At 43.4% G+C, this 21,102-nt stretch overlaps 1 protein-coding gene across 1 annotated transcript; it reads left to right on the top strand.

Annotated features, from left to right (window-relative positions):
• The first annotated feature begins 4,421 nt into the window (after positions 1–4,421).
• LOC107382220 (uncharacterized) lies at positions 4,422–19,652 on the top strand. Its single transcript, XM_015954273.3, has 11 exons — positions 4,422–4,760; positions 4,997–5,145; positions 5,227–5,389; positions 7,929–8,300; positions 8,378–8,659; positions 8,780–8,803; positions 8,928–9,020; positions 9,109–9,139; positions 9,247–9,296; positions 9,457–9,491; positions 18,343–19,652. The coding sequence occupies exons 1-11, from the start codon at positions 4,688–4,690 to the stop codon at positions 18,433–18,435; spliced, it is 1,365 nt and encodes a 454-aa protein (XP_015809759.3). The 5' UTR covers positions 4,422–4,687; the 3' UTR covers positions 18,436–19,652.
• Positions 19,653–21,102: the final 1,450 nt, after the last annotated feature.

The raw sequence follows: 21,102 nt of genomic DNA, 5'->3' as shown, positions 1-21,102 counted from the left end.
ACTGAACTTAAGATGGCGTTGGAACTGGTTTAATTAATCTGGATGTTTTGAATTCTGGTCGAATCAAAGTTGGCAGATTTATAAACACCACAGAGACTATGCCACGCTTCAGAAAGGAAGGTTCTGATTGGATCAGTAACAGCAATGTGTCGTGCGTTTACATTACGTGTAGTCATAATGTCTAGTGCAGCTAGATTAAAGTCATTTACTTATTAAAGCATATTAATCATAGCATTGCTATTTCACAGATCGGTCAACATTATATTATTGACTAACACTTTGTTTTGATTAGCTTTATTAAAAATAGAGTTCTTTGATTTATTAAAGGAAAGAGTCCTTTATCTTCATTCTTCTCTTACTGTAAAGAAAAATGTTTTAGAAGCGAATGCATGACCTTGAGGCAGTCTCATGCCGCCTAGTACTGTGTCAGATGCATCTGTGGAGAGAGGTTAAATAACCTTGGAGGAATAGCTCCTTCTTCACGTTACAGTGTTTATTTTCCACGATTCATTCTTATTTGTAATAATGCACCACATCTCTTCACAGAGACAGCTGTCAAGAGCTATATTTCATTTAACAATGAGACTTTGTGAGCTCTATTATACAACAGCTGTCATTTCTTCTCAAGACAGGCATCAAACCCGGCAACACATCGAGAACAAAATGTTCTTAAGGAAACTAAAACACTGAGTGTGAGTAATTGTTATCCAAGTAATAAATCTCTCATGACCCCTCCTGTAGCTCTGTGCTAACTCTGTAGTTATTGGACTTTAAATTAGGGCTGGGACTTGATTAAAATTTTTAATCTAATTAATTACAGGCTTTGTAATAATTAATCTAAATTAATCACATTTTAATCGTTCAGGAAAATGTGCTCTCAAAGTAAAACTTTTAATTAAAATTATGAGACAGAGAATCAAACATTAGACATGGTTATTACTGTAAACTAAAGCTTTTAATAAAAAAATGCATTTTAATTAATCAAATGTCACTGTGTGATATGAAACAAAACCCAAATCAACTAAAATTTATAATTACAAATAGAAAACACCTGCAAAGGGTTCCTGATCCTTTAAATAGTCTCTCTGACTAGTTGAATGACTGAAATAAATTTGACTTTGCACCAGATTCAAATTTTTCCAGTTTCACTTGTTTGTATAATTGGGAGTTTTTATTAGCATTTCTACTCATAATGTAGTAAAAACACATAAATAATAATCCTTCAAAATGACAGTAGAACAGGCACAAATACGATCCAGGACTTAAATGTACTAACTTTTAACACCAGAGCAGGCATGACATATTCTGAGAATGATCAGGAACACTAACTGGTTCCAGTTGGATAACTGGAGGTTGATGGGATGATAAAAGATCATGGCGAGGAAATAATGATCTGACGAACAGGTGAGCAGACCTTCCTTACATGGGAAGTCCTGATGTCACGTTAAGAAGGGATGCTGCAGACCCGCAGATTCACGCCTGCAGCAGCGAATCTGGTGTGATCTCCAGCCTGATCACAACTTCCTCGTTCCTCACTGCCCCTGATACACTTAAGCATCCGCCCCTTAGCTGATGACAGCTTCAACACACCTCGCAGCTTAATGATAGTAATGCATGCGATGATGTTTAGACAGAGACTCGTCTCAGAAACATAGAATTCCCAAACAGAATTGTTTAGAAAATCATCAGAAAAGTTTCAGAGTGTTTCTGTTTTAACTTAAACTTCTGTTTTCAACTTTAAGACATGTTGTTTGTGATTGTTTACAGAGTAGTGAGAACACGGAGCGTTCTCCCAGCGGCAGCCAGGTGCCTCTCGTTTGTCTGACTACTTTCATAAACTACTGTTAGGGCACAGAATTATTCTGTCTGGTGCTTTCAGCGCTGCACAGATGTTACGTAAATGCTAAAAATATAGCTTACTGCAACTTTTGTAAAGTTCCCGTTGCCACCGGGCAGCCGCAGCAGAGACGATCTCTGAAAAATGTCCGCGACACGGACTTGTTGTCTGGAAGTTTTTTTTTTTCCAAGTTAAGAAAAGAGGTGGACGTGTTTCCTAAATCCTGCATCAGTCCAAGCAAGGCAACTTCTTTCTGTTTTTATTACGTTTTAGTAGCCATTAGCACTGTGCATTGCTGTGTGCGTCAGTGATATTCAGTCTACGAGAAAGTCGTGCAATGACAAAGGTTCCGCCGTGCCTGAAATGCAAGCTGCGATTAAATGCGTTAATTTTTTTAACACGTTATTTTTTCCTAATTAATTAATCGTAATTAACGCGTTAAAGTCCCGGCCCTACTTTAAATATATTAAAATCAATTAAATTAAATATAGAAAAGGACCAAGAATCATTAAAAAGAGGTCAGAAGTTTTGAAAGTCATGGAGATACATGATGTTACAGTTAGGTTTTCTTAATGTGACCAATGAAGCTCAGGTTTGAATCAAGGATTTTTAACTCGGTGGCGCAACAAGCAAGTCATCTGAACAAACTAGTAAGATTTTGCTCTGCAGGTCAGTCTACCCACACTCTGCTGTAGCGTCAGCTGGTCTACTATTGGCCAGGACACTTTTGGGTCTGACCAATCCCAGCGCTCTAGTTCATAGAAATACGCTAAGTAAGCTTAGCATTACAGCTGCAGTGAAGAAAAACTACAACAATGGCGTTGGCTCAGGAATGGCGCACGTTAGAAACGGCTTTTGCATCAACTTTGGACAATTTAGAGTTGAGCTTATCTTTGAGGCATGAGAAGACATGTAGGTCCTCTAGAAAAATAATAAACTTTACTTCTTTTTCTTTGTTGATGCAAATCACAAACTAAAGAGCTTTTATATGATGGTCACATAAACAAAATAACTGATTTTCATGTCATTGATGACCAAAGCTTCAAAGAGCTGAGACTAAAACTTTTGGACTAGATTTTAAATAATGTTATTTAGCCAATATCAGTTAGCCTAGCAGAAGCTTTGCCAGACGGATCAAAGGTTTCATGTTCTGACTTGTTCATCTTGTCCTAAACAAGAACCCAGCACCAAAAGTAAACAACTATTTGTTTACAAAGTTTTCTATGAGGTACCTGTACTTTGCTTCTGCTGGAAAAGAATACTTAAACCTCAACTCAATGGCACCATCTATCTGTAGAAGTTAGCAACGTTTTTATTACATTTTATATGAAATAAAATAAAAAAAAAACCTAGAAATTAAAACCTGTAATTATCATTTATTAAGTAATTAAAGAAGAAGGAAAGCAACCCAAAAATGAAGCCTGACTATATATAAATGTTGTCTGTAAAACACTTTTTGGAAAAATTTGTGTTTTAGATTAAAACAAGTAAAATAAAAGCCAAAGCATGAATAATGGAGGACTAGAATCAGAGAGCCTTTATGTGAATATGGAAACACAAGGCAACTTGAAGGCACTGAAATAGTGTATTTGCCATAGAAGAATACAAAAAAACACAAGAGAAGGAAAAATGTAGATTTACATATTTTGTTGGTACAGTGATGAGCAACTTGCTTAAAGCGCAACTAGCAGCAAAACACATTACTGTGGTTAAAGAGGATTAATTTCACTGATGATTGAGATTTTGCTCTTATGGCCGTCGAGAGACATGAAACAGTTGTTAAAAACAGTTTCTGAGTGGTTTTCAACACGATCACTGAGTCTACTGATCTGAACTTCAGATCAAGAGTTCCAGAGTCTAAGGTTCATAATCTCCTTTAATCTGGAACAGAGCTCAGTCAGCAGGCCTTGGTGCATGCTGGTCTGTGTCCGTGGAAACTGGGAAAACCAAAACCAGGATGCTAAAGTGGACTTGGATATGAACAGGCAGCAGTTAAAACTGGAGAAGCAGACGAGTGACATGTGGGAAGTTTAACACCAGAATCCCTATCGACAATGAAACGTTGTCTAGACAAGTGAATGACCGTAACCCAGGCACGATGCCATGAATAATAACTTCCTGTTCAGATCATGGCTCATCAGAGAGCTGACACGAATGTGAAAGTTTAGAAAAAGTCACAGGTGACACGAGCGTCTCTTATCTGGTGAACGGGTGAACAGTTCAGCTGTTTTCGTCTCTGACGTGATCATCTGCACCAGAAATGAGAGATTCTCCTCCCCAACAGGAGTCTGTTTACATGTTTACATTAGCTACTCATTGCTGCAGTGCAATCTGCAGAATGTTGATGGTGTTCTGGTTGGTGATCCAGGCAGGAAAACCAGAGAACCACAGCAAGGCAGCTGATGTGTGTTGGTTAAATATGGGAACTGGAGGTTTGCGGTTGTTTCTTTTAACCAGTCAGCTGACTGAACCAGGAGAAACGTCACAGGCTCTGACAGGAATTCACACAGCTTTAGCTGTCACCCTGCTGCAGGGCCTTGCTCAGTTTCACATCAACAGAAAACAGAAATGAAGTCAAGAAGCCACAAAACTACATTTAAGTGATTTCAAGGCACACCCACAACTGTCATCACTCCTCCAGCATCTCGGTGTGCTGGCACATATCTGTACGTCGTTTTTTTCTCATCACAATCGACCAATGATCTCCTAAAAAGGAAGTGAGCTTCACACACACACACACACACACCAAGAGGATGTCAGAAACATAAGAAAACACAGGGAGGAAGACGGAGGACAGACAGAACGAGGCACATCGGAGGAGCTTTATTTACCCCAGACAGAGCTCTGTTTATGGCCAGGATGCAGCTCCTCTGTGGAGGATTTCTCTGGGCTCATACAGTCATGCTGACTTCCTTATGCTGGGGTAAGTCACACACCACACACACCTTTCATTTTATACTTAAAAATATATATTGTTGTCATTTCTCTTATTTTTATGACATCATTTCCTTCCTCTAACGGCAATAATAAAAACATATTTAGGTATAAAAATGTAACTATCTAGAATTTGTATTGTATAAAATATGTGTAGAGATCTAAGTTTTTATTCTCTTGTAATAAATTAATCTGAACTTTAATTTGAATTTTTGTTTAATGCAGATGGACTCTCAGCCTCCACCTCCTCCCCCACCCTTCCAACACCCACCCTGGACATCTCCTCCAGGTCCAGGGACTCCGTGGTCCTGGTCTGCAGAGCCCCCGGGGGTTCCCCTGGGGTCCTGTTCATGCTGTACCGCAACACAGAGAAAGTAACTGAAGTTTATGTGTCAGTTACCTAGTTCTTACTTTTTACTGGGACCTTCACTCATTCTCTCTCTGATCCAACTAAGGTGGACTCACAGGACCTGCTGTCTGCTGCTGAGCAGGTCCACTTCACTGTCAGGATGGAGGAGTGGGATTCAGGCCGGGCTGAAATCTTCTGCTGTCTCTATAAGAACCAGGCAGGACACTACAGCGCGTTCAGTCCTTATTTACAACTGGATCGTCAAAGAGGTAGGTGCATTTTATTGTGTCACTTCCAGCAGCACCGCCGGGAATTAAACCTGCAACTTCATCTTATTTGTGTGGAAAATCTGGTGAATCTGTCTCCATATGTGTTCTAACCTCACTTTAATGTAACTTATGAGACTTTGGCTGCTGTTGGAGGGATCCACAAGCAGTTCAGGTTAATGTTTTACTCACAACAGAACAAAATGATTCTAGAGTCGATTTAAAGAGTAAGTGATTTTACACGTGGTAGAAAATAATAAACACTCCCATCCGCCCGACTCAACACCCTCAACACACTTCAGTCTGCAGGTGCTCTCTGTGGTCTCTTATTGTCCTCCTCTCTGTGGGTGTGTGTGTGTGTGTGTGTGTGTGTGTGTGTGTGTGTGTGTGTGGTCGTTACACCCTGAACCTCATATAGAAACCACACACCCACTGACACACACACACACACACACACACACACACACACACACACACACACACACACACACACACACACACACACACACACACACACACACACACACACAGAGGCTTCCACTGGTGGCGGTTAGCTAGAAAATGAAGTTTGGTTCAATGTTCCACAGCATGTTAAACTTTGACTGCAAATTTTCCGCTTCTTTAAGTATCCGGAATTCCCTTAATGCCACCGTCTATGTGTCTGAGCTCTTCCTTAGAGATAGGGTGAGAAACTCAGTCATCCGGGAGGGGCTCACAGCAGACCCGCTGCTCCTCCACATCGAGAGGAGCCAGTTGAGGTGGCTCGGGCATCTGATCAGGACGCCTCCCTGGACGCCTCCGTGGTGAGGTTTCCCATCCAATCGGGAGAAGACCTAAAGAAAGAACCAGGACACGCTGGAGGGACTATGTCTCTCGGCTGGCCAGGGAACGCTGTGCGATTCCCCCAGGGGAGCTAGCTCAAGAGGCTGGGGAGGGGGAAGTCTGGGTCTTTCTGCTTTCTTCCACCATGACCCGAACCCCCCCGGATAAGTGGAGGAAAATGGATGGATAGATTTTTCATCCAAAGTACCTACATCCACACGCGTTGTGTGTCAAAGCAGTGGGTTTCTTTGTGGCAACTTTTTAAAATCAACAAAGAAAATAGTGGGTACACTGAGGGGTAAAGTCTAAACATGCTGGTACTGTGTACTGGTGCAAACCATCTCACTTAAAACACTGTTTTAGTGTGTTTTTAAAACATCAACGAATGTCTGACATTATCCTGTCTGATATATGACATCTCTATTTGGCAGATGTCGCTTAAATTAGCTGCTTCCTTAAGCCGGGCGTACACTGTGCGACTTTTTCACTCGCAGCACTCAGCTTCAGCTCAAACTGTACGACTTCCTCGCAGGGCAGATCTCACGAGCCATGCGCTCACACTGCACGACCCAGTTCTCGGATGCGATCTGACTGCTCACACTGTACGTCTGGTAGCAACACGTCGGCCCTAAAAATATGCTAAAAATAGCAGTTTTTACACAACACGTCAGACTTTTTTGTCTTGTTTTGCCTGTTGTCCTTCGGGAGTGCTGCAGGAGGACACACAGGGATTTATGGGGGTTGGATGAGGAAAACGAAATAAAGAAAGTAAATCTGTGTTTTGTGATCAGTTTAATTTGACATGAACACGACAAACATGCTTTCTTGAAAATCTTTGTGAGTAAAAAAACGTGTAGAAACAAAAACTAACAGCGTGTGTTATTAGGGAAATAGCGGGCAAGCGGTGTTGATGCAGGATTGCGCATGCGCCGTGAGCGGTTCTGATACTTTTTGGGTCGCAGCTGCTCGCAGCGCCGCTTCAACAGTGCGATACCCTCACGAGGGACGAGCAAAATATTAAACACGCCAGAAGTCCGTGCGAGCTCACGACTGCTGATCGGTAGCTGGTCACGTGGTGTTAATCGCCTCTCGTAACCCCCTGTACACTACACGACGCTCGGCACAAAACTCGCCCCGATCTCGTGGATTCTCGCACGAGTGGAAAATCGGCTCAAAAAAGTGAAAAAGTCGCACAGCGTACCCCGGCTTTAGCATGCATTCTGTTTATAAGCAGAGTCTACAAATTTAAAAAGGTCCATGTTAGCATGTTTTATCCAATCAGACACCAGCTCTCTGGGACCGTTGTTCTGTTGGATCATCCAACTGTGTCAGTCATCGAGCTGATGATTTCAGCTTGATTCAAGTTGAAACATGTGGAGGGTTCTTCTTTGGTTCACCCCCCCCCCCCCCCGCCCCTTTTTGTAATTCACAAGCCCCACACCATGATGCTGTCACCACCGTGCTTGGATCTTTGACTTCTCCACTCACACTTCTTGTCACTGTGGTCAAACATATAGATCTTTGTCTTGTTTGATCACAAGACTTGACTCCATGTGGACAAATGCAGCTCTGGACCAGGGACAGAATCTCTTTCAACAAACATGACATGCAAAGTTTCTATGAAATATTGATCTGGGATGACAGCAGGAACAGGTGGTACGATGCAAGCAGAAAACAAGAAGAAATAGATTAACTCATCTCTCTGTTTTGTATCTTACAGTTGAAGAACCAACTCACAGCCTCCCCTCGTTCCCCCCTCCGCTCTTGTCGGTTGAACCCTCTGACGGTGCAGTGAAACGAGGGGAAATGCTCCGATTCCGCTGCGCCATCCCCGCTCCTCTGACCCAGGCCCAGTCAAACAAACCACAGACCTTTCTCTTGCTGAGGACTGCTGAACAAACACAAGCAACACCTTTAATTTCCCAGTTTCAGGCCAGCCAGGTGTCAAACTCTGAACCACAACCGGGGATCTTCATGGTGGGGCCGGTTGGGGGTGGAGAGGAGGGCGAGTACACCTGCCTCTACCAGATCTCTAGAAGAAGAGGAGTGGTTAATTCAACTGCCAGCAACATAGTTCAGATCACCCTAACAGGTTTGGTGGACTTGGGCAATTTAGATTTGACATAATCAAAATGAGACGTGTTTATTTCTGATGGTTGTTTCTCCCAGACCTGCTTCCGGTGCCTTCCCTCGTCCTCCAGCAGCAGACAGATGTGTGGCATTTGCTCTGCACGGGTTCTCCAGCGTATCCCGGTGCCGTGTTCTCACTCTACCTGTCAGATAATGAACACCAAGTCGCTGAATACCATGCAAAAGTGATCCAGCATCAAGTCGCGTTCCCAGTGCCTGTCCAGGATGCTCCTCTGGTCTCGTACCAGTGCCGGTACAGTGTGCTACTGGGGAGGAACTGGAGGAACTCTGATCGAAGCCTCCCTGTGGCTGTAACCAGAGGTAGAGATTAGACTGCTGTGTGTGTGTGTGTGTGTGTGTGTGTGTGTGTGTGTGTGTGTGTGTGTGTGTGGTCTGAATTGGACTGAGTTTACTTTAAACCATTTCATTTGAACTTTGCAGGAATCCCTCCTCCATCATCACCAGGTGGGTCCATAAATGACAGACGGATCTAAAATGTTCTGGTCAGAATAAACGAGAATGACTCAGCACATTCCACGCAGCTGTCCTATTTGCTTTGGTAGTAATGACAGTGAGATGTGTGTGTCAGGTGTGGACTGGCCTCTTGTGCTGGGCTCGTTCTCTGCTGCAGTGCTGTTCCTCTTCTCACTGGTTTTTGTGGTGCTAGTGGCTCGCCGGAGAGGTATTGCACACATAAACCACGCTCTCCCAGCTTTATCTTCCTTTGTGAAACTGATCGTTTCTTCTGCTTCCTCCATTTTTCCTTCAAGTAAACACAGCAGCTGTGGACAAGAAGAGAAGGTATTGATTCTCTTTTAAAAGTGCATGAATCTGCAAATAATCCACTGATAATCTGAGGGCGGTATAGTTTAGTGGCTTATGAATTTGATCACTCTGCACTTTTCCAGGCAGGAAGACAAGTTCTGGACTCAGCGTCATGCTCAGGACCGTGTTATTGGTGGGATTGTTTTTCTCAGAATGCCAGTTCCTCTTTTTGAACAATAACTCATTCTGCTTCTGGTCTATTTATTCTCCATCCTCATTTTTCCTTTGAAAAAACATTTCATGAGAAGAGATGACAGAGACTGTTTATTATTGTATACATTTTTTTCTTCCAGCTGTTCCTGTCAGAAGTTCAAGCTTTCCTCCAGAGGTAATTATTCACTGCTGGAAACTCTCAGATATGTTGGTAGTTTCAAGTGGTAAACAGTTTGCTTACCTTTTCCATTTCAACATCATGACTTATGGGATGATGAGAGCTTGCTTATCGGTGGTTTGAAATGAAAGCTGCATGATGTTAGAGGATTAGAGGAGAAAGAGACTTCATCTACTCTACAGGTGAAACTGGAAAAATAAGAATATGGTGAAAAAGTCCATTAATGTCAGTAATCCATCTTAGACTGAGAGACCATCTAAAGGTTCAGGAACTTTTTGCAGGTGTTCTGGATTCATTAGCTGATTAGAGTGTGACACTTTGGCCTAGTCCACACGTAGCCGGGTTTTTAAAAACGAATATCCGCCCCTCCAAAAACTTGCATCCACACCACCTCGTTTAAGAAAAAACTCTGTCCACACGTACCCGGATAAATACGTTGTTAAGGACATGCCAGACCTGTAGGTGGCAGTACTTCCCGGTTCTTAACCTCGTCCTTCGTCTGTGGTCTTCCGCAAGGAGCAGTAATTCCGCTTGCAAAAACAAACAAGCAGAAAGCGCTTGGACAATTGATAAAGCGAGCGCAGCTCTGAGGGCATCCATGCTGTCGGCTAGTGTAAACACAGGTCGCACACGTGATGTCAGCATTTTTTTGTCGCGGAAAGTGACGTTGCGGACCTTAAAACTCCGGTTTTGTCTGTCCACACGCAGACACCCAAAATGGAGAAAACGCAGATCTTCACTTTGGCCGGAGTTTTTAAAAAGATCCGTTTTCGTGGGAAAAAACTCAGTTTTCGTGTGGATGACAGGCCAAAACGTAGAAAAATATCTACGTTTTGGCAGATCCCCGGCTACGTGTGGACAGGGCCTTTGAGTCATTGAACCTTTTCACATTATTCTAATTGTCTGAGATTGAATGTAGGGTTTTCATCGGCTGTAAACCAAAAAGGCTGAAATATCTGGATTTATATTCCATCTTTTAGTTCTTTTTTTAAACACAGAAAGGTTTTATTTACCTGCAACGCTTCGTTTGCGGCTGCAAACTTCGTCAGGCGGACTCAAACGAAACGTTGCAGGTAAATAAAACCTTTCTGTGTTTTAAAAAGAACTAAAAGATGGAATTAGAATTTCAATACAGCATGAACACAGCAAAGATATCTGGATTTATGTTTATGTATTTAGCAGACACTTTTGTCCTAAGTGACTTACAGGTGATTTGGGTGGAATGAGTCAGCATAATGTACTAATTTCGCCTTTTAGGTAGAATTACTGACATACATGAACTTTTGCACCATATTTGAGTTAAATTGAGATTCACCTCAGATATTATGAAGCTGCTGCAGACAGAACTGTTCAGTGTACTGGACTTTTTCAGCCCCCATCCTACCATCACCACTGTAGAGATGAGGATTGGCTACATGAAGCAATATCACACGAGAGGGAGTGCGTTGTTGCTGAATATCAGCACTGGTGTGATTAGGTCATAGGCTCGAGGCCGTAGGCCGAGTGCCGTAGATAAACGGGGTCAGAAAACTGCGTAAGCAACTCTGGGATTTATGAAAGAAAACTTAGCGTAAAAATGTGCACAACTTTAAGTTGACTAAGGACCTTGCTTACACACATTTTGGACATGGAGAGCACCTGCAGTGCTGCTGCTGAGCAGGATAAAATGATGAAATCCTGCAGCATTATCACTTGTACTGCTTCGTTTTCACAGAACAAGACCCCTCACACGCACACACATACGCTTGTACACACACATGCACGCGCACACACACACACACACACACACACACACACACACACACACACACACACACACACACACACACACACACACACACACACACACACACACACACACACACACACACACACACACACACACACACACAGCCTGAAGCGCAGAACACGGAATGCAGAATATCAGCTGGGGGACAGATTGAGACAGAATCATGCGTCTGTGACAGTGTGTGTGTCCTGTCACTGTGACCCAACTGATCATGCGCCCTGGCTACTTGAACAAGGGGGATCTCCGTTTGGCTGACTGGTTAGTGCACGTGACTTTCATCCAGGAATCTGGGATCAAATCCCGACTGGACCATTTTTTTATACCCGCCACAGATCTCTCTGAATAACCCACATCATTGACGGCTTCAGCAACGCTGTGCCACTCCGTGGATTTTCTCTTATTTGTTTCGCAAAAGCACTTCCTTTCATTTCTCCACCTCACCCACAAGTACCTCAGCTTCTGCTTCTGTGAACAGCGATTCCTTGATCTACGGTCATTGGCGGAGCGCTGCAACAGCCGGCTTATGTATATGTATGAGGTCCACAAGGCACTTTGCATTGACTATTTATGGCAGTAAGTGGGCGTGGTGAGGGCGGGATTTGACTAAAATGCAGCTGAGAAACTTTGTTGATAGTTTTTGATTTATGAAGCGGAGATTGCGTGCAGCTGTGCGTACTCCACGTTTGATAGATCACAAACCTACTTGGCGTAAGTACTTTTTTTTTGCTGAGCTTAAGTACGGTTATAGTGAGGATTTTACGCAATGTTTGATGAATGAGACCCCAATGCAGTGACCTCATAGCTCAGCTGAAATAAAGCCTACTATAACATTTAGTGATTTAATCTCTAATCTAGGGCAAACCTTTGTCAATGTTTGTTTTTATATCACCACATTTATATTTTCCACATTTTACTAGACATTGATTAATTGTTTTAAATCAGGGGGTTTTTGTGACACAGAAAATAAGAAGAAACTTCCAAACTCTCAGGCCACCTACGTCTTTCAGCAGGAATGAGTGTTTTCTGTTGATTCACGATTACAAACAACAGTAAACGTCCTGATCTCTGCTGTAAACACGTACACTTCACTGCTGATCAATCCTAAACTCATACCTGCACACATGTTGTTCTCATCAGTGCTGATGTACGGTGTCAGAGCGTGGCCCTCGTTAGTCCTGATCATATTTATTAATTAGCCTAACGAAAGGCTCTCAGCAGGAGTTTCATCCTAACACATGCTGTGAACCGCTCCTGAGCAGCTGTCCAAAAGAGCAGGAGGCTGCTGAAGGGAACCGTTGTCATTAAGGGTCTCGGCTTGAGTTGCAGTTCTGGTTTCACCTTCTATCAAAGAGCAGACACTTATTTAAATGTTACTGCACAAGAAATACACACATTTAGTTACGTTTTATGTACATATGGACGTTAGTTTGTCTGGGTTTTATAGCAGCTGCAAACTAAAGACTCTAGAGAATGATACGTTTGGACAATTATTTATAAAACTGCATTTATGGACCAATTAATTGAAGAAGTGCAACCAGAAGGACAGAAAGACCCAGAAAGACCTGGGGTTTGAGCTCCTGCAGCTGTTTCTGTGCTGAGGGACTCCATTAGGATAATTTCTATTCCAAATGAAAATCAATAATTTGGAGAACATGGAGGGTCATTGAATGACTAGATGCAATAGAAGAAAAATAAAAACCAATCGCACGACACATTTGCTAATGCTAGCACCGCTGCCTTGCAGTAGCAAATTGGACACCTGGCTGTGGGGATTCACGTGGTCGTCCGCCCAGTCCTTGTTTGGCTTGCCTCCACATCCACAGACCAAAAACAGGCATCAGATTTACCTACAGGAGTATTATCATCTGCAGTTTCCAAACAGGTAAATACTCGATTTGTGCTTAAAAAGTCTGAGGCTGTGGTTCTTAACCAGAAATAGGTGGAATGTTTCCTCTGGGAGAGAGTCTTTGCCTCCGGCGGAGGAGTTTAGGAACAAAGAGTGACAGAAGGATGTCTTCAGCTATGAGGGCGTTGCTCTGGTCTGTCGTGGTAAAGAAAGAGCAGAGTCAAACAGCAGAGCTCTTCGTTTACTGGTACTTCTACGTTCCAGCCACCACCTATGATCATTAGGTTTGAGTCATGATCAAAACAACTAGATTCTGGATGCAAGTGGCTGAAGTGAGTTTTCTCTGCAGAGCAGCTGTAGAACCAACTTGAACTGCTGGTTTTCTGCACTGAAAGGAATCATCTGAGGTGGTTAAAGCAGCAGATCAGTTTGCTTCCATGTGGATGTTTTCCAGTCATGTCTCTGTGGGAGGAGGACCCAGGGCAGACCTAGAACCTCGTTTGTACGTTCTTGTTGTGTTTGTCTTCAAATTCCATTTTTGGTTCTTTTATAAACACTGATAAGGTTTATCTTTACCTTGCTGACGGTTTAGTTTGCGGCTGCAAACATCTTCAGAGCTGACGCTGATGGTGGCGTCACTTCCTTCTCCATTTATCCGCGGGCAGCAGAGGATGTTGTCGCCCTCTGCTGCCCGCTCTCCCCTCTCCGATGATGCAGTCCCATGCACGATCCAATGTGTAGACCCCATCGTCTCTGTTCATGGTCCCACATCCACGTCTCCTTATCTCGATTGCTTCTTTTATCCATCTTTTGTATTTCTGTTGTTCGGTGTTTATGATCCTTGTGTTGTCCCAGTCCATTACCTGGTTTTCTCTTATGCAGTGATCTGTTACGGCTGACTTCTTTATTGTGCTTTCTGCTTCTTCTTTTGCTGCTCTTGTGTTTTCTTTCTTTATCCTACCATACATCAGAGGCATAACAGAAAAATAAGAGCAACAATGAAAAAACACAACATAACCACACCAAAAAAAAATAAAAAATACATGCACAACAGTTAGAAACAGACTAGTACACCCAAAAGACAAAATACCAGCTGGACATAAATGTGGAGTCGTTTACGAAATCCCATGCAAACTCTGCAATAAAACATACATAGGAGAAACCGGACGCCAACTCAACACACGAACAATAGAACATAGAAAGGAGTGCGAGAAAGAAACAAGTCGAAAACACACAAGAGCAGCAAAAGAAGAAGCAGAAAGTACAATAAAGAAGTCAGCCGTAACAGATCACTGCATAAGAGAAAACCAGGTAATGGACTCGGACAACACAAGAATCATAAACACCGAACAACAGAAATACAAAAGATGGATAAAAGAAGCTATTGAGATAAGGAGACATGGATGTGAGACCATGAACAGAGACGATGGAGTTTACACGTTGGACCGCACATGGGACTGCATCGTCGGAGGGGAGAGCGGGCAGCAGAGGGCGACAACGTCCTCTGCTGCCCGCGGATAAACGGAGTAGGAGGTGACGCCAACATCAGCGTCAGCTCTGAGGATGTTTGCAGCCACAAACGAAACCATCAGCAGGTAAAGAAAAACCTTAGTTGTGTTTAAAAAAGAACCAAAAATGGAATTTGAAGACCTAGAACCTGCTGGAGGGAATAACCCTCTGCTCTAGCATGGAAATGGGGATTCCACGGATTAGCTGGAGAGTATTGTTGGGGAGAGAGGATGGAAGGATGGATGGATGGATGGATGGATGGATGGATGGATGGATGGAAGGATGGATGGATGGATGGATGGATGGATGGATGGATGGATGGATAAGTATAGAAACGTGAAAATTCATATAAAACATTGAAAGTAGGGAATAGTTAAACATTAATGCTGGCCACATTATGATGAAAAATTAAATGAGCACATATCCTAAATCTTCAGTGGCATGATGTGTGCCCCATTGGACCAGGGGCGCCTCCAGAAAATGTTGAAAGGGATGGCTAGACGAGACCTAAGAAATTTTTAGGGTGGCACACTAAATTGGTCCTTGTGGTAACGCTGGGAGAGTTTAGCCTGTGGCGATGTATTGCAATGCTTCTTTATTAATTTTTATATATATATAAAAAAAACAGTATGTATCCAAAATATTTAACTTAAAACTTACAAACACAAACATTTCAGAAAAATACATTTCAGTTATGTAAAATGGTATATCAAAATTTATTTTAAATCGTAAGTTTAATTCACCTGTTTCTGTGTTCACAAAAAACATGGAGATAAAAACCTTTTTAAATGGTGAGCAGCAGAAATATGTTTTTTTTTATTCTGATAATTTTTTTTACTCGTTATTATATTGATTTTATTTTGTTTTACAATTATGTCTTGACTAAACGAGATCAATTTATGGTTTGACTGAATAGTAATAGATTTTTAACACTGCTTTTCCTGGGAGGGGAGCAATTTTCTAGGGGTGGGAGACTGGGTTTCAAATCCCAGTTGGGTCATACCAAAGACTTTAAAAATGGAAGCCAATGCCTCCCTGCTTCACACTTGGCTTTAAAAGGAACCCAGGTTACAAAACCTTGTGGTTCTTAAAATATAAATGTTATGGGCCATTCCCATCTGTACCGGGTCGGCCCGGCCCGGGTAGCCCCAGTCAGCCCCAGCCTGGCCCGGTTGATTCCACACATCCTTGTCTTAAGCCCATGTGGGCTGATTCTACCCACCAATCAGAGGCTTGCCCTAATGGAAGGTGTGAATTTGCTGTCAGCAGTGGGTGTGTTGGCCCTGGTCGGCCTGAAGCAGACCCCCTCGAGAAGAGGGCTGAGAATGAGCCTTGGTTGGCCCGGAAAAATACCAGGCCACCCAGATATGTAAACAACCTACGCTACCCGGCCCGGGCCGACCCGGTACAGGTGGGAATGGCCCATTTGTATCAGTTATATTAAAGTAGTGTAAAAAAACTTCTTAATGTCTTCATTTAAAAAAAAGTAGTTAAAAATTGTTTAACTCGTAGGTCGCCATTGTTGTTAGCCTTGCAATGCACTCTGGGTAGTGACATCACATGGTTGTACCTCGGTTGCACTGGCCGGCTTTGCGACCCTGTAGTAACTGTTCAAAATGAAGAGCAAGAAGAGCGGGATGAAGCGAGTGTAGGACAAAACCAGTGGTGTGTGTGCGGCAAATGTGTCTCCATGGTAACCGAGAGAGAGAGAGAGCTCACATTTTTGTCAGCAGAAGTTAACGGTGAACTATCGTGTGATGAAACTTATTCAGTTATGAATGGTTTTGGAGAATTTTAGCATCCAGAGCTGTCGTGTGCTTCATAGATGATCAGGATATTCAGTGAAACGTCTTTAATCCTTTTTGCAGATATTACATATTTGGAGAACACTGTATTGCTACACTTACTACTTGTCTTACTGACGGGAGAGGTGAATGTTCAGCTTCATCCGTGACGAGTGGCGTGTCCGATGGTTCGCTGAACGTGACCGAAGCGGCAGCTGCAGGAGCAGCTTGTCGGCTCAGGAGAGCGTCCAGCGTCTCTTGTCTCTCCGAGGGCTTTTAGGCTCCTTGTGGGGGAAAATGGTCGGTAAAGCATTTAGTTTCCGCCTTCTCTCACACCCAGCCGCTCTAGTGAGCTCTTTAAGTAGTTGTGGTCGACTATAAGCCTCAAACGCATCAGGAGAAAAATGTTGGGAACACAGCCGCGGATCTTTGTGAAGTTGTGTCCGTCCATAGGCATCTTCCCACTGCTTTCTCCTCTTCTTGCCAGTGTGAAAACTGTGTAAACTCACATCACTCCCCTTGTTGCCCTCTGACTGGAAATTAAATCCAAAAGCAGCACAATGCAGCGTTTTACTTTATTAATACTGTAATGTATACTTCCGTGGGCACACGGGCAGAACATCTTGCCCTCCAGTCAGAACCCGAAAAGACCACCAGTAGGCAACGACTTATAAACAGATACACTTTATTGCACAAACAATCACAAAACACAACTGTCCAGCCTGAGTAACATAAGCAGCGGTACTTAGCTGTCTCAGATGCCGTGAGCCCCCTCCCCGGGGTCTGAGCTTCCAACGCCGTCCAACGCCCCGGGGTGCAGCTTGCGAGGACGGCGGGTAGTCCACAACATGAGTCCAACTGCCTGAGTCCGTAGCGGCAGATATCGGCGTGGTCTTGGCATCCACTATGCCCAGCCCTCGCTACCTAAAGAAGGCAACCAGCCTTCCCTCCTAACACTGGAACGCTGTACGCCTGCTTAACTGTCTTCGTCGCCGGCAGCCCTAACCGACTGCGAACGACCCCACCCACCAAAGTCCGATGCCACAATGACAGGTCGACCACACACACATCTCCGTAGACCTGTCTCCCTTTTATTCTCCCCGGCCTCGTTATCCATAACGAGGACCAGCCGGTGTCCAATCACCACACCCTCAGAGCCCGGCAGCTTCCGTCTTCTGACCATCACAATACAGTGAGCGTGTAAACAAACACTAGCGTCAATAGCTATTCTTCCAAGTGCAACCAATATACATCATCGCCCCCAGAGTGCATCGCGTGCGGAAAACATGGCGTCCTACGTTTGTCCAAAAATGTACCAAATATTATAGATTTAAAAATAAACAGCAATATTTTGTGTGTTTCTAACAACATAGTTTGGTACAACTTAAAACGTGTGGCGTATTAGGGCATACACGTCCTCATAGCCGGAGTTCCTTTTAAGGGGTTGGATTGGGGGGTTAAACCACCAAATAGTTCCCGAGCGCAGCCAGTGCTGCAGCGTAACGCTCCCCATGGGGATGGGTCCGATGCAGAGGTGTAATTTCACCAGTGTGTGATGATGACTAATGGGACTTTAACTCTGATTTGGTGAACGAGGAAAATTAAGTCTAAAGAAAACAGAGAATTTAGTGTTTTATTCTGTCTCCAAAGTGAAATGGAGATCATATTTGTAGAAAGATGAATTCTGTACAAATTTATTCAGCAAAAGAAAGATTTAAACTCAGCTGAATTAAACTCCCTGAACCCAGCAGCAGAATTATTCCCTTTGAAGGGTTGCCAGGTTGTCGGTGAGTCTGTCTCAGGAAACACGAACATATATTTAGCAGTGAAAGCAGTGGAAGGATATGACCTCTGCCATGGGAAGTGACATCACACTCAGATCTTTAATCGGCTGCCATGTGTGTGTTTCTTTGTGTGCAGGAATGGAGCAGCAGGGACTCTGAAACAGAGTCCAGATCATCACTCTGGAGCCCCCTGTCCACGTTCACAACCCCAATGCCTCCCATCCATTAGACGTGTGTGTGTGTGTGTGTGTGTGTGTGTGTGTGTGTGTGTGTGTGTGTGTATTTCCCATCCCCTCTTTAGTTTATGTGTAGCACTTACTGTAAAAATGTGACAAGCTTGATCTTATTGAGTCTATAAATGCAGAGTTTTATAAATGTTATTTTAAAGGTTGAGTGTAAAATTTTATGACTACGATGAAAAAATGTTTTTTCTCTGATGTTAATCCTCTGAAGGACGTTGAAGGTGCTGCTTCTAGCAAATAGTTTTTTTTATTTAGTAAAATTTTAATATTTTTCCAGTGAATAAACCAAACTTTAGCTTTTCAAAGGCAAGTAGTAACGTATGCATGGAAATGGATACATTTTTTATAAAATAATATATTTTAAGACTTGTGTTTTTTTTTATTGTAATCACGCATTAAACAAAATGTAACTCAGTCAACCCTACAGCATTTTGCTGCACCTGCTGCAGTGGCGCTAAATATTCTGCAGAGGGCGCTGTTTATAAGTAGAACACAACCTCACAGAACCACTGTAGTTCTTCCCTTTAGTTGGTTTATCAGGTATAGAGACCATACATGAGAGGGACACCGTGACCAGGTCAGGCATGGAGCCAAACAAGCCAGGAAACATCATAAAATTAGAAATTACTCTCTTCTTTAGTGTTTACCAGGTGGTTATGTGACTCATTCCTCATATGTGAAAGTACCTGAGCTTTGATTGAGATGATCCACGCCTCTGCTGGTTTTTATGATGCATCATAACACGACAGACTCCCGGAAGCAACGGCGCTGCAGCTTTACTCACAGAAGTAGGGAAAACCCAGAGGACATGCACGTTTTTACTCAATGCACAATAGGGGTTGCATGAATTCATTTTTTTTTAAAGTCGACAGTCAAGTAATGAAAATCAAGTCAACTTCGACTAGTTGTTCTAAAAGATCCACCGACCGCAAAAACTGCGGAGTGCGAGCTGCTCGCCGGCTGCAGTGCGTCACCTGAGGACAAAACAGGTGATGCGCCCCGCTCCACAGCAGCGGGGTGCATCAGGCAAAAATAAAAGACAGAAAACATAAAAGGAAATGAGCCGACATGAACGATCGCGTGTTAAATTTGTTTTTGAGGTGGCGACACCTGATTTGATAATGTTACTGTGGCCGTGCTCAGGACGCAGATGTCTGGAGCGCGTCAATGATCAAAGCTTTGCATGTGCAAGCTGGTTAAGGTTGGGATGGGGGTGAGGGGAAGGTTAAATTGCAAGAGGGAAAAGGTCACAGTTTGGTTAAATGTCCGTTTTACGGCGGGTACCGACGCTCTGGCACAGCACGTCGCGTCCGCCTCGATTCAGACGCGCAGGGGCTCGTCACCTGCTGTCTTTTCCAAGGACTGCATCTTGTCATTATCACATGACAGCAACTAGTCGATGACGGGCATAAAAAGTCACTACAGAGCAGTGAAGTCGACTAGTCGACTAGTTCATACAACCTCTAATGCACAACCAGATCAAACATGCAGATGCTTAAAACAAGGCATATATTGTTAACTCTTCCTGTGTGGCCGTTAGCATGCACCTGTATGCAGATTAGGGATTGTCAGTGGCAGATAATGAGATTATGCAAATCCTTGAGAATAAGAGACAGAGCCATAGAGAATCAGTAATGTGAGCTCCACTAGTTCACCGTCTTATAAACTGACCTGCTTCACCTGACCCATGTGTTTCAGTATTGCACGCGTGCGTGCGTGTGTGTGTGTGTGTGTGTGTGTGTGTGTGTGTGTGTGTGTGTGTGTGTGTGTGTGTGTGGACACACACCTTCATGCTGCTATGTCCAGCAGATTTTTCATCTGGATGGAACCAAAACTCCACTTTCATAATCTAATTTTCTCACTTACTAGATTGCACAATGCTTGGCTTTATTTACAGTGAGAATGAGGTGCGGCTCGTTTCAGAGCTTTCGTATTTCCAGCTGGGAGTCATCAGGGAAGCAAATATGTGATGGAACAGAACCATAAGTATTCACCCAAAGTGCATTTGTTGTTTAGCCTAAAGAAAAAGCAACGCGTGGATGACATGTTGGTAACAAAGAGACTATAAGGCCTAGTACACACGTAGCCGGGTTTTTTTAAACGAATATCCGCCCCTCCAAAAACTTGCATCCACACCACCTCGTTTTAAAACAAACTCTGTCCACACGTACCCGGATAAATACGTTGTTAAGGACATGCCAGAACTGTAGGCGGCAGTACTTCCCCCGTTCTTAACCTCGTCCTTCGTCTGTGGTCTTCCGCAAGGAGCAGTAATTCCACTTGCAAAAACAAACAAGCAGAAAGAGCTTGGACAAATGATAAAGCGAGCGCAGCTCTGAGGGCATCCATGCTGTCGGCTAGTGTAAACACAGGTCGCACACGTGATGTCAGCATTTTTTTTGTCGCGGAAAGTGACGTTGCGGACCTTAAAACTCCGGTTTTGTCTGTCCACACACAGACACCCAAAACGGAGAAAATGCAGATCTTCACTTTGGCCGGAGTTTTTAAAAAACTCCGTTTTCGTGTGGATGACAGGCCAAAACGTAGAAAAATATCTACGTTTTGGCAGATCCCCGTCTACGTGTGGACAGGGCCTAAGAGATGAATCTTTTTGGAGTCATTTATGGCTGAGTTATTCATGGGTCAGAGATAAA

This window comes from Nothobranchius furzeri, chromosome 7 (assembly GCF_043380555.1).
Source record: "Nothobranchius furzeri strain GRZ-AD chromosome 7, NfurGRZ-RIMD1, whole genome shotgun sequence".
NCBI classification, from domain to species: domain Eukaryota; kingdom Metazoa; phylum Chordata; class Actinopteri; order Cyprinodontiformes; family Nothobranchiidae; genus Nothobranchius; species Nothobranchius furzeri.
Note: the sequence above shows the minus strand (reverse complement) of the source record. Positions and strands in the feature narration are given on the sequence as shown.